Source organism: Halichondria panicea, chromosome 9, assembly GCF_963675165.1.
Source record: "Halichondria panicea chromosome 9, odHalPani1.1, whole genome shotgun sequence".
Classification (NCBI taxonomy): Eukaryota; Metazoa; Porifera; class Demospongiae; order Suberitida; family Halichondriidae; genus Halichondria; species Halichondria panicea.
This window is the reverse complement of record NC_087385.1, coordinates 1,773,542-1,786,160: the sequence shown is the minus strand read 5'-3', so window position 1 is coordinate 1,786,160 and position 12,619 is coordinate 1,773,542. Positions and strand designations below refer to the sequence as shown.

The following is a 12,619-nucleotide window of genomic DNA, read 5'->3' as shown; positions in this document are numbered from 1 at the left end:
ACTGTTGTAGGGTAGATGTGCATGCGCAGTGACTAAGATCAATTTAACCCACGTGGCATATGGAAGCAAAGTTAACCAACTCCTTACCTCGACTCGATGATGGGACTAAGCGCTACTACAATAGGGTAGAGACTTACCTGGACGAGGAGGGGGAGGACAGAGAGCTCTTCTGTCAGAATGTCATTAAACAGGTGTGTGGGAAGGACGGTGTGGCTCGAGTATGCTGTGACAAGGATGGATCTAGGGCATTGGAACGTTTGCTGCGGGAGAAACTAATAGATTCCGAGTCAATGAGAGACCTTGTGGATGGTATTCTAGCTGACTATTACCAGATTGCCAAGAACAAGTGCGGAAGTCATGTGGTGGAAATTCTGCTGAAAACTGTCAAGCCTTCCGAATCAACCTCAACTGAACTCACTGAGACGTTTCACGGGCTATGTAGTTCGTTGACCGAAAAGTTATCCGATTTTGTTGGCCATCCGTACGCAAGTCATGTGATCAGCTCTTTGATACAGGCCGTGTCCGGTATTCACCTCAGCGATCATATCAGCAGGAGCAGATACTCACAGGAATTCAGAAAAGCGAAAATGGCAAACGTTGCTAAAGACCAGACGAAAGTATCAATTCATACCATTCCTGACTCATTTTCGAAACTTCTACTAAATATCTATGAACATCTCTACAAGAACGACAAGCTAGGTGATTTGCTGACTCATCAGTGTGGCAGTCCTGTCATACAAACGCTACTGAGAGTACTATCCAATTGTCAGCCTAAGAACGCTGCCAAACTCATCAAGAAAATCGCGAAGATAACACACCTCAATGAAACATCTGATAAAGATTTAGCACCTGTTTTCACTCACCTTGTTGGAAGTCATCTGGTTGAGACTGTTATTGAGGTGTCCTCCCGTGAAGTGCTTGATTCTGTGTACGAGACATGCTTCAAGGGACGACTGATGTCATTTGCTCTCCATCCTGTGGCCAACTACATACTCCAGAAACTACTGACTGTTCCATGGCCAAACAAAGTATAGTTGTGATTTTTGGGAGATTGTCTGAATATAAATAGTACTGTACCCTTTACGGTTTGTCTAACACGTACGCAATTAAGTCTCCGTTAGCTTGTAAAACGTTAACAAACATGACTTGTGTAGAAAAATTTTTCTGCTGCTTACTATTACTAAAATGTGTACCATCCCTTTAGGTTCCAACTTTCGTAGACGAGTTAGCTTCTCTGGAGGAGGTGTTGTTTGCTGGTCACACTGGGGTGGTGGTGAAGTTAGTGGAGGCTGTCACTGTATACCCGGACTCTCAGGACACCCTGCTCCAGCTCTTACTGACAGCCTTCCACGCTGAGAGCCAGCTCAAGATTTGTGCCCCCCTATTCCTGGCAATGACTGCTTACGAAGTTTACACCGAGGAGAAGAAAGACGAATCGAAGGTGATACCTTTTTATGAGATGTCTAATGAGTTGTTCAATTTCGATATTAATTCTGTTGCTTCAAATGACATCGGTATTTTTTCCATAATGTATAAAAATGTGATTTCTCTCTCAGACAATCTCCATCCATCTCCATGGCTCTCTGATTGTTCAAGCTCTGCTCAAGTACCAGGACACCAAGTCTGTCGCCAGAAGCCTCCTCAAAATGACATCAGATGATGTCACCAAGATGTCATGTGACCAGAGTGGCAGTCATGTGGTCACCACCTTCATGTCTAGCCCCACTGTCTCGGCCAAGAACAAATTGAAGATGGTTGAAAAACTAGAGGTAGGTAAGACTGTTTGGGGACATGCTACAAAGTACCAGCTTTAACTTCTAAAATGATTGTAGAAATCCTTCCTTATTGAATGGAGGGCTTTTTGTATTGAGTTTGTACTCTCATGTTGACTCTACTGAATACACACACAGGAGCACTTAGTGCATTTGAGCAAGGACAAGCATGGAAGTCGTGTTGTGGATGCTCTTTGGAGAAACTGTGAAATTGCCCGTAAAGATCAACTGGCTCATTCTCTGCTAAGCTGTGAGGAAGAGCTATCGAATGAATTCTATGGCCAGATAGTATTGCGTAACTGTAATATTGCTCACTACAAGAGGAAGCAAGACTCCTGGAGGGAGGAAGAAAGAGCTGAAGACAAGAAAAGAGCTCTCTTTGAAGACATTATTGGTGAAGACTCAGCAACACAAACTGTACCTAGAAAAAAGAGAAAGAAAGTGTCTATGCCATGAGTTTTATAATTATTTTGCTCGACACATTGTTGTGCGCATGCGCAATTAAGCTAAGCACATGTAGTGTTGAAGCTGAAAAGCCTAAGTAGTGTTTACGTTTGTGTGTAAGATTAAGAGTGATCGTTTGATCTGAGGGAATGGCTGAAGTTGGCAGTGAAGTTCCAGGAGAGGGACCAAAGCTAAGCAAGACGTAAACCCACACACAGACAGACAATGAACCTAGCTAGTAGTGTAATGAGGGGTGGGCTGAGGAGTTACCGGTCTCTTGTGAACTCTCGTCCCATACACAGTGCTCTCAAGCGTCAGTTGAAAGCCGACAAGAAGCAGAAGGAGAAAGAAGCCAAAGAAGCACAACAGCCGGCAACTGTGAGTGAACATTTTAACTTTATCTACATACAAGTACAAAGTACACGGTACGGTGTCCTGCCAACGCTTTATGATTTCTCCACAGACAACTTCAAAGAAGCCGGCTACAGAAGAGCAGATCGATCCTAATGTGAGTCATGCAAGCATCTGTGTGACTGCCTCAATAGAGAGTCTGTACTGTTCACATTCACTTTCGTAGTACATGTAAATGCAGTACGTACTACATCATCTTCTTACATCACTCCATCTAGCAATACTTCAAGCTCCGGTCGACAGCCATCCTCAGTCAGAAACAGACCGGCCCTACTCCGTACCCCCACAAGTTCGTCGTGACCATATCTCTCTCGGACTTTATAGCCAAATATGATGGACTGGAGGCGGGTGAACGCAAGCCAGACGATGTGAGTGTGGCAGGGAGGGTTCACGCTAAGAGGGCGGCCAGTGCCAAACTCATCTTCTATGACCTCAGAGGAGAGAGTGTTAAGATTCAGATCATGGCGGACGCAAGGTACAACTTGTTTTAGACTGGCATAGATACAAGCTTCAAGGTAATTTTATATTTATAGGAAAAATTGCTTTGCTAAAATGTCATCAATAAAAGTATGCACTAGAGATGATGACCATGTTGTCTTTGTAGAGAGTCTGAACAGAATTTTGAGGAGATTCATGACCGACTGAAGAGAGGGGACATTGTTGGAGTCACTGGCAAACCAGGTGGGCAGCTCATGCAGTAGTGTAGCACTCTCATACAGCAGGTCAAAGGAAGTAATGGTGTGTCATAACTTACAGTCGGTGTGTACAGTAGGAACAGTATGTTTTCATAACAATTTAGCCGCATATAAACGATGAACATTTTGCAAATGGCAGTTTCCTTCCAAGTAGTCATGCCTCACCCTCTCTCCATCCAGCCAAGACAAAGAAAGGAGAGCTAAGCATCATTCCCTCGTCAATGACCTTGCTCTCTCCCTGTCTCCACATGATGCCACACCTCCACTTTGGACTCAAGGACAAAGAGACACGTTACAGACAGCGCTATCTTGACCTTATCATCAACCAACATGTACGAGACAAGTTCGTCACAAGGTGAGAAGGAGCAAGTATTTTTGCTGGGTTTTAATATTACCTGTAGCAAATTAATCCCCTCTATAATGCATGCTCAATAGAAAATTTCTAGAGGTATTTAGTGAGAGGTGTGCCAAATGAATTTTGCCCGAGTAATGTATCAGATTGCTCTGAGTAGTAACTCGAGCACTATTCAAATATCCATACCAGCGTTTACATAAGATGTATAACTTAATTTCTTCTGCTTCATTCATGGTTTAGCTGGTGGCCCAGGAGCATCTTACTGTGTACATAAAATCACATACATTATGATGTCATTCCTACCTTCTCCCCTTGTGCAGAGCCAAGATCATTACGTACATACGTCGTTTCTTTGACACTATGGGTTTCTTGGAGATAGAGACTCCTCTCATGAATATGGTGTCAGGGGGAGCTTCTGCAAAACCCTTCATTACCCACCATAACGACTTGAACCTTGACCTCTTCATGAGGGTGGCCCCTGAGCTTTACCACAAGATGCTCATTGTGGGGGGTATTGATCGAGTATACGAGATAGGGAGACAGTTCAGGAACGAGGGTAAGGAAGCCCATACTACTAGGTCTACTGTACTATTCAGGACTACGTGCACATCACATTTGTACATTGTTTTTTAAACCCAGCTTTTATTCAATTGAGCTTATACAAGTAAGCTGCCTAGTTGGGAGGATTGAATCTTATTGTTCCGAGAATCTGGTCTCGATTCATAAAAACAATTGAGCTTCCACATTCCATTCACTTGTCTGCTTATTGCAGGCATTGACCTAACCCACAACCCCGAGTTCACCACCTGTGAGTTCTACATGGCCTACGCTGATTACAATGACCTCATGAAGATCACAGAGGAGCTGTTAGCAGGTGAGCCACACCCATTTTATACTACAGTTTGTACATGTACGTACATGTAGTTCTCTCGTTTACTTACCAAATGCTTATTGTGCTGACATAATTATTACGTTTATTAGGAGCACTCACAGCTTCGTGGCACCATCTGTATATTACATGTGTTTGTCTCTTTCCGAGCCAATTCGGTTACAGAAAGAAGCTATATTCTTTGGCAAGCACTGATTTATACGTGCTGTCCATATACACCTTCCATGTATTGTGCTCCTAGTTTTATGTTTTGTACCCTCCCCTCAGGCATGGTACACGAGATCACGGGAGGTTACAAGGTGGCATACCACCCGGTGGAGGATGACCCAGAGCGAGTGTTTGAGGTGGATTGGAGTCCGCCCTTCAAGAGAGTGTACATGATACCAGAGCTGGAGAAGGCTCTCAATGTTACCTTCCCTCCAGCCAGTGACTTCGCCAAACCAGGTGTGCGAGTCAGCATGTTGCTTCACTGTGTACAGTTGAATCGTTTTTTTGCTTTGCTTTTTTCAATGCGTTTCAGTAGCTAACTTTCGAGTGCCTACATATCTTTTAGAGTCTTGGTGTTGTATGTACATTTATTGGGCTAATAGCCGCTAGTCTTGTGGACATGTTCGTCAGTTAGATGTGTGTCCGTTGCTGTAGTGATTGTTCCTGGAAGGAATTGTTGTAGTCATGTTGACAGAATACTTATAGTTGATGTGTTGGTGCATACGTAATGTGTGTAGTGCACTAACTGTTTGATGTGTTGTACTTTGCCCCTAGAATTTACCAAGTTCCTCAATGACGTTTGTGTCAAGAACAACGTGGACTGTAGCCCACCGCGAACTGCTTCTAGGTTACTTGACAAGGTATGTGTTATATTACAAGAGAAGGGGCTCGTTTGGTTTTTTGTGTACTCAAAAATTTGGTTGGTTTCACATCCTCCCCAACTTCGGCAGTGTACAGTGTATATATTGTATGTGTTAGTTATGTATCCTAATGATAAACTACTACAATAATGTACAGTACAGCTCTTTGCCCTAAATCAAGCACTCCACATATTGCTCTGTACCCCCCTCCCCCTCCCTAGCTTGGTACTCTTTAAGTAGCACTTATAGTAGTGTGTGACTTGCACTTGTGTCCTGCTGCTCGTTGAGTCTTCCTTATCATTTGCAGCTTGTTGGCGACTATATAGAGGTGAACTGTGTCAACCCGACCTTCATCTGCGAGCATCCTGAGATCATGAGCCCTCTGGCCAAATGGTGAGGGGATTGATTGACAACTGTGGAATCTAGTAGTAAATAAAACCTTAAGGTGATAAGGTTTCAATTTTGATGGCATTCCACTCTTACATGTACATGGCTTAGGTTGCCCTGTGATCAAGTCACCCCCATAGTTCACTCCGTATATATAGTTTAGCAGTGATTTTATTCGCTATAACCATTGCAGGCATCGCAAGATCCCTGGGCTGACAGAGAGATTCGAACTGTTTGTGTGTCAGAAGGAGATAGTGAATGCGTACACTGAACTAAACGACCCGATGGTCCAGAGGGAGCGGTTCCAACAGCAGGCCAACGACAAGGCAGCTGGCGACGACGAAGCTCAAATGGTGGACGAGAATTTCTGCACCGCGCTAGAGTACGGGCTGCCCCCTACTGGGGGTTGGGGCATGGGAATCGACAGACTCTCCATGTTCCTCACTGACTCAGCTAATATAAAGGTGCTGGAATAGACAGATATGCACTGATATCGTAGAACTTGAGATTTCCGTAGTTAAAATGTTGTGTCCAGTGTATAAATTATACAAACTAGAGTATTCTACTGATACTGTGTCTATTCTGCTTCCTAAACCCACAACCTAAGCATAATTATCTTCCCACACATAAACTCTACAGGAGGTATTGTTCTTCCCAGCCATGAAACCAGAGATTGGCAAGCCAGCTGATGGCGTTGAGACAACTGGGAAAGACTAGCCTACCAAGAGATGTACTCTATAGGGTGAAAATTTTGAATATTTGAACTGATTGTATTTATGTAAATCATTGTGAGAATAATAATTATGGCCAGTGTGTTGCTGATGATGTTCTATGTGCATGGCTGCTAAGGGAAATTCCCTTATTCATTACACAAGGGAATGCCCGGCCCATCATGATGTTGACCCCTCCACTAGCCGGTACAAACTGCACTGTACACGTACACTGCTATAGCGCTAGTATAGTACTAGACCAAATGCATTCTGTCTGCGCTGCAGCACGACAGTGAGCTACTAGCTACTAGCTACTTTCTGGAGCAGCTTTACTGTATCTACTGTTAACCCAAGCAACATAAAAGTAGGTAACTTATACACACACAGTAAATGAATCATCAGAGAAGGTCACTATAGATCTAGTGTGTATGACAATGACCTGAACGTATTGTTATATACGTGCTGGCTTAATTTACCACTGCAAATAATATTTGTAGATCCAGATACTGTATGAATGTCCTTGTGTTCCCTGTATAGAGGCGTGTCCAGCTCAAACGGTTCCTCTACTACTGCTGGTGGTATGGCAGAACCTAACCAGCACTTGATACCACCCTCTGCTACCATAACAAAATCCCCCGAGGACGTTGCTGGTGATGGTCACCCCCTGAGTGACCCCAACAGCTCGTTCACCGTCCTCGAGTATTCTTCTAGTCCCTCGCATGCCGCTGAGGCTCGGAAACGCAGTGGACCACACCCACCTCCAGATCCAGATAACCTATGGCCACTTGAAGAGGTGGACCATGGTCGTCGCTCACTGCGCACTAAGACAATCAGCATCATGAATGGTACATATGCCTACTGTCTCTTTATATCCACACACCAACTTCTTCTACTGTGATTAAGCAATTAAGTGGAGATAGGAAAGTGGCCATTAATGTGTTTGGGTTTGCATTTTTATTGGTTGCTGAGTCACATTCTATATACGACACATGTTAGTTCTGGTTCGTGTACATACAGTGTATACATGCGCACTTAGTCAGCTGTTTTATTGAATCATGTGACTGCATGACTACAAGGGACCGGAACTTTACTACAGCTGTATCTATTATAAACTGTACTTAAGAGACGTAGAGCTTATGTGAGCTTGTAAATACAGACTACATAGTATTACCAAGGGCACATTACACAAGTACTGTGTGTTTGGATATGATCATGGGCTTCATTACCATTGTAGGCCTAGCTGCATGTAGGAAGGTGTATGTTGGTATTTCACAGTGAGCATGTGTATGTATAATACATGTAGGTGATGTTAATAATCTCTGCCAATACTTTGGACTTGGTTTATTCTATGCAGGTCTAAAGCTTCGGCTCAAAGGTCGGACCACCCTCATTGCTGCTTACACATATGCCTTGTTCCCACGCATGGATAAGTGTGTACCTGTGGATTGGAAAATTCTCGTCACTGACGATGTGCAGAGTCAGCACATTCGTTGCCACCCGTTACAAGATGGAGACGAGCTGTCTATGTTAGTATCCAACTTCAAAGAGCAGCATGCCAAAGCTGTGATCCTCGTCAACACACAAGACAACTACTCAATTGCCCCTCAGTTCTTGAAAGGTTAGTGTTGTGTGAGTGTGGGAAGGTGTTCTTGTGAACAGCAGTGTGGTTTAAACCTCAGTGGTACCTCACCCTGCTTGTGATCTCGTATGTAATTAGATTCACATAGGCTGGATAGATTGTCTGATAGAGGTGTGTACTTTCACTGTGCTGTTTTATCCCCAATAACAAAAATGGGTTTTGCACAACATGTATGTTTGTGGTTAGTGCTTGCTTAACAAGAAGGCCTTGGACTGCCAAAGTAGACGCCACTATTACACGATCCTAGCTGACCTTGCAGAATTTGGTTTTAGAACAATTAACCCTTTACTGTAGAATGATTAGAACTGTGTTTTGCCATGATTGCACCCTAGTGTTAAAATAAAGTTACCATGTACGTATTTCGTATAAAAAGTTATTCCTAAAGCCTTACAATGTATATCTCAAAGTCTGAAAATGGATTTCCCATCACATTATATAGGATTCTCTGCTCCCCCATTGCAGGTATGAAGAAGAGTAGCATCCCAATAGTAGTCATCACTCAGTGTGACGGTGCCAGCCTCTTGGCCAGCCTGGAAACACATGGTGACGATGTCCAAGCCCGATTGGACGCTGAGAGTGATGTGGACGCCCTCGTTGGAGGAGGGCAAGAAGAGTCCTCCCTTACCTCTAGACAATCCCCCGGTCCAACTAGGAAAAAGTCTGATAAAGAAGGTGTGTTTATTAATCTCATAGAATGTTGTGTCCCAAATGTATACATTCTGTTTTGTAAAGACTATTTTACAGTGTACTTAAAACTTAAAACTTGTTGGTGGTACGTAGTAGGGACACCTTAGGGCCTATAAAATGTAGAGCTGAGGGAGAGCAATAAAGTTAATAGTGACACATACTCAATTAGAGGTAGTTTCTTTAGGGGGGTCAATAGTGCAAGCTTGTATCAATTAAGACATGGATTGTGTGTGTATGTATTGTTGTCATGCCATACAATAGTATTTATAGTGCACAGCTGGTAAAGCTATTCATAATTCTGTGGAATGTGCAGAGCTCACAGCTCTCACTTGGAGTGATGAATATTGGTTGAGTAATACTATTATGCCTCGAGGCGTAGCCGCATGAGGGATACGGTAAAGCTGACTGTGTGTCTGTCTGTCTGTGTGTGTGTGTATTCCAGCTATAACTGCTCAACGGTTGCAATGCGACGAAAACTAACAGCTTCTATAGGCTTTTAGTCACGTTCTCTTGGATTTTGATTCGTGGATTAGCAAACTAAAGCTTCTTTCTTGAGTTATGGCTAGTTTGACTCACATTGAAGGCTGTTGCAGTCTCTTCAGAATCTTTCATAGCATCATCTGTTTGCACAAACTTTCTATTCAACACATGAGTTAGCCTTGCACTAAAGCGCTAGCTTTTTGTTAGCTACAAGAATTAAGAGTCAGAAAAGATATGTTACTTGATCTCTTACGAGAGCCTAAAAGACAGGAATATGTCCATGAACTTTGACCTTAAAATAAAATTTTGTCTATGATGTGGGGGCAGCTCCAGAGGATTGTGCACGCAAAAAGCACAATTCATTTTAGATCCATGCAGGGTATTAATGTGCTCATCCCAACATGTTGTAAGACTAAAGAGTAAATGAAATTAATACAGCAAATAATTTATAGTCTAGTTTTATTCAATCATAATTATTGTCAAAGTTTCTACCATCTGTGTTCGCCTCTTCACTGTATATGAGCAGTCTGATTTTGTCCTATAGCCTCGGTCCCAAGGACGATGCTAGATCTGTCCCAATAGCCCCAGTAGAACTCCACTCAAAATTTGAAGATAAAAATATGTACTGTAGTGTAGCACAAGCCACACATACACAGTAATGATGCACTGGAACATGGGTAAAGAATCCAGAAATGAGAAGTAAACGACAATAGATACCATGCACACTCTTTGTAGACCAAGATGTTGCAGATCTCAAGGATTGCTTTCACTTGTACAGTACAGCCTGGGAAATAGTGAAATAACAATATAAAGTGAAATCGTATGGATCATGGAGTAAATGGACATAGTGGAAAAGAAGAAACAAGAGTGGAGGTGGTGCGAAGGGTCTGTCTTTACAAAAATTACATCTACAGCAGACATGGCCGCGGAGTATCTATATACCAGCTAGCTATTATATTGTGTGTATAGACTACCTAATTTTATCTTCCCATAGATAGTAGAGGATACATGGTTCACCACAAGGAGGCTAGCAGCGACTGCAGTCTGCTCCCCCTAGCCCCCAGGCCCTAGCTAGCTAACTCTCATCTCTCAAGTTCTGAAGAAGTATAGGATAGACTACACCTAACAGTAAGAGTAGAATATGCGTCTATGTAACCTCCGCGGTTGCGGTTACCCCGAGGCAAAGCCGAGGGAATCTAACCGTACCAAGGTGGTTTACTAAGACGCATATTCTACGAGTGGGTGTGGTCTATCTAACTTGGACTTTATTGCGCATGCGCGAGACGTGGTTAGGTTTGGTGCGTAGCAACCGAAATTGAATTTGTACGAGCTGGAGAGCTGTTAGCCTCGAGACCAGGCCGATTAAAATACTCGGGCTGGATTCGAGGCTAGAGAGCTGTGAGAGACACCAGTTGACAGAAAAAGACAAGAAGACGGCTTTAAAACAACGAAAAACTACAGTAGAGCTTGTGAAACACTTCTTGAAGATACTGGAAAGAACAGACGAAGTAAAAAGAACCTAGAACTGACTGCAACACTACAAAAAGAAGAATGAAGCTCTGTGGTGGAGTGGAGGGGGGTATAGAGCAGACTGGACAGGCATGGAACCTTAAAAACTCAATAGAAAGTGTCAAGTGACTGCTAAAGTGTTTTTGATGCTTCCTGGCCCCCCTTGCCCATGCCCATCTGGAAAAAGCAATACAAAGCAACAGTGGACATGGAAAGAATGGATATTGACTGAACAAACTGTGTTTTTATAATATTTTTGTCATCTTGTCACTTTCACTAAAAATTTCATTCTAATTTTTGAGAACTTCCTGCAAATTATTTGTTACTTCCTGTAGAATATGCGTCCATTTTCTGTAGAATATGCGTCCATTTCCTGTAGAATATATGTCCACTTCCTGTAGAATAAGTACCTTCTTGTAGATTATGCTTCCATGTAATCTACTGTTTTATCCAATCAGATCAATTACAGATGATGTAATGTAGTCTAAAATGGTGATCTCTCACAGTTTAAAAATTTACTGTTTTTTTACGTGTATTTTATATGTAAGGTTCAAAGGTCGGCGTTGGAAATATTCCTGTATTTAGTCGCTTTCATCTCTTTGGACACACCCTTTAATTATTCCTGTGGATGCAATGCGCATGCGCACTCATCCCCACATGTTAGAGAATCCAGTGGCAGAATCAACTTCTTTTTCTTGAGGTTCTGGTATACAGGTAAGCTACAAAACAAATGATACCATATAGACTAGATAATAATAGATTCATGTACACAAGTCTGGTAACAATAGATACATGCATGTACACAAGTCTTTTCTTCTCAGTGATAGATACACACTTTTTGCTTGTTTATATACCATACTGTCTGTGCTTAAATTCTCTCTTACGCTCCCACTGTTTGGCTACAGGCCATTTAACAATCAGTATACCCCTTTCTTGTGAAACAATCAAAGTACATTGCAAATTATTTACCTCAAACACTCTAATACTTTTGAGCGAAAGCAAAAACATGGCGAGAGGCATTGGCAAGCGCACGCTTGCAACACTCGTTATCAGGGTTTCATCTAGCAGGGGGAGCTTCCCCCCCCCAGAATGCTCAGCTTCTCCCCCAAAAGAGAGGGACGGAGGGAGGGAGAGGGGTATATACTAGACCCAACATTATCTACATACTGTCTTTTCCTACGTGTAGTTTTGCTAGAGGATGATTGGTCATCATCTACAAATCTATCCATTGCTTTTGTACAGCTAGTACGTGTGGTTTCTAGTGTTCTGTATGAGCCACAATTTCAAACCAGCATACCAAGTTACAGCCTGTCAATACACATTGCCAGGAGTACATCGCTAATAGGTACCAACAACAAACAATGTAAGGGGTGTGGTGACCAGAAATTGGGGGGGGGGCTAAATTTTTCACACTGGCGCACACATTTCATGGGTAATATTTTCGTGGTTGCTGCTTGCACTGCAGGTAAAGGTAGGCAAGGTCGCTTTATTTGTGGGTGAAATATTCGTGGTCAGATCTTCAACCACGAAAACCACGAATATTTTCCGTACCCGCTATACGGTATATATCAGTCATAAACAATGCCATTTTTATTAATTACCCTGCTATGAATGTAGCATGCACTAGCTTGTTTGTGTATACAACCAATTTCATGCCAAAAAACATATTACAGTTAGGCCATGCAAAGTCAATTTGTAGTTTCTCAGGCCCTCGCGCTTGGAAATTGGCAGCTTTATATAAAAAAGTTAAATATCACGTGACCTCAAATTAAAGGCACTAAAAGAAAAGAAAA

The 12,619-nt window shown here is 42.6% G+C and overlaps 3 protein-coding genes across 3 annotated transcripts in view; all 3 read left to right on the top strand.

Annotated features, from left to right (window-relative positions):
• The first annotated feature begins 41 nt into the window (after positions 1 to 41).
• On the top strand, positions 42 to 2,250 carry LOC135341053 (nucleolar protein 9-like). Its single transcript, XM_064537519.1, has 4 exons — positions 42 to 1,028; positions 1,205 to 1,441; positions 1,557 to 1,769; positions 1,911 to 2,250. The coding sequence occupies exons 1-4, from the start codon at positions 60 to 62 to the stop codon at positions 2,226 to 2,228; spliced, it is 1,737 nt and encodes a 578-aa protein (XP_064393589.1). The 5' UTR covers positions 42 to 59; the 3' UTR covers positions 2,229 to 2,250.
• A 6-nt stretch (positions 2,251 to 2,256) lies between these two features.
• Positions 2,257 to 6,623, top strand: LOC135341054 (lysine--tRNA ligase-like). Its single transcript, XM_064537521.1, has 13 exons — positions 2,257 to 2,418; positions 2,519 to 2,594; positions 2,680 to 2,724; positions 2,846 to 3,102; positions 3,232 to 3,308; positions 3,503 to 3,677; positions 3,998 to 4,233; positions 4,450 to 4,551; positions 4,834 to 5,010; positions 5,329 to 5,414; positions 5,722 to 5,807; positions 5,995 to 6,265; positions 6,441 to 6,623. The coding sequence occupies exons 1-13, from the start codon at positions 2,366 to 2,368 to the stop codon at positions 6,516 to 6,518; spliced, it is 1,719 nt and encodes a 572-aa protein (XP_064393591.1). The 5' UTR covers positions 2,257 to 2,365; the 3' UTR covers positions 6,519 to 6,623.
• Positions 6,624 to 6,710: 87 nt separating this feature from the next.
• The window catches only part of LOC135341051 (uncharacterized), a 42,455-nt gene continuing 36,546 nt past the window's right edge, over positions 6,711 to 12,619 (top strand). The window contains exons 1-4 of the mRNA XM_064537517.1: positions 6,711 to 6,875; positions 7,049 to 7,356; positions 7,866 to 8,129; positions 8,613 to 8,822. Of these exons, the coding sequence (XP_064393587.1) occupies positions 7,092 to 7,356; positions 7,866 to 8,129; positions 8,613 to 8,822 (739 nt within the window). The 5' untranslated portion in view covers positions 6,711 to 6,875; positions 7,049 to 7,091. The remainder of the gene's footprint in view (positions 6,876 to 7,048; positions 7,357 to 7,865; positions 8,130 to 8,612; positions 8,823 to 12,619) is intronic.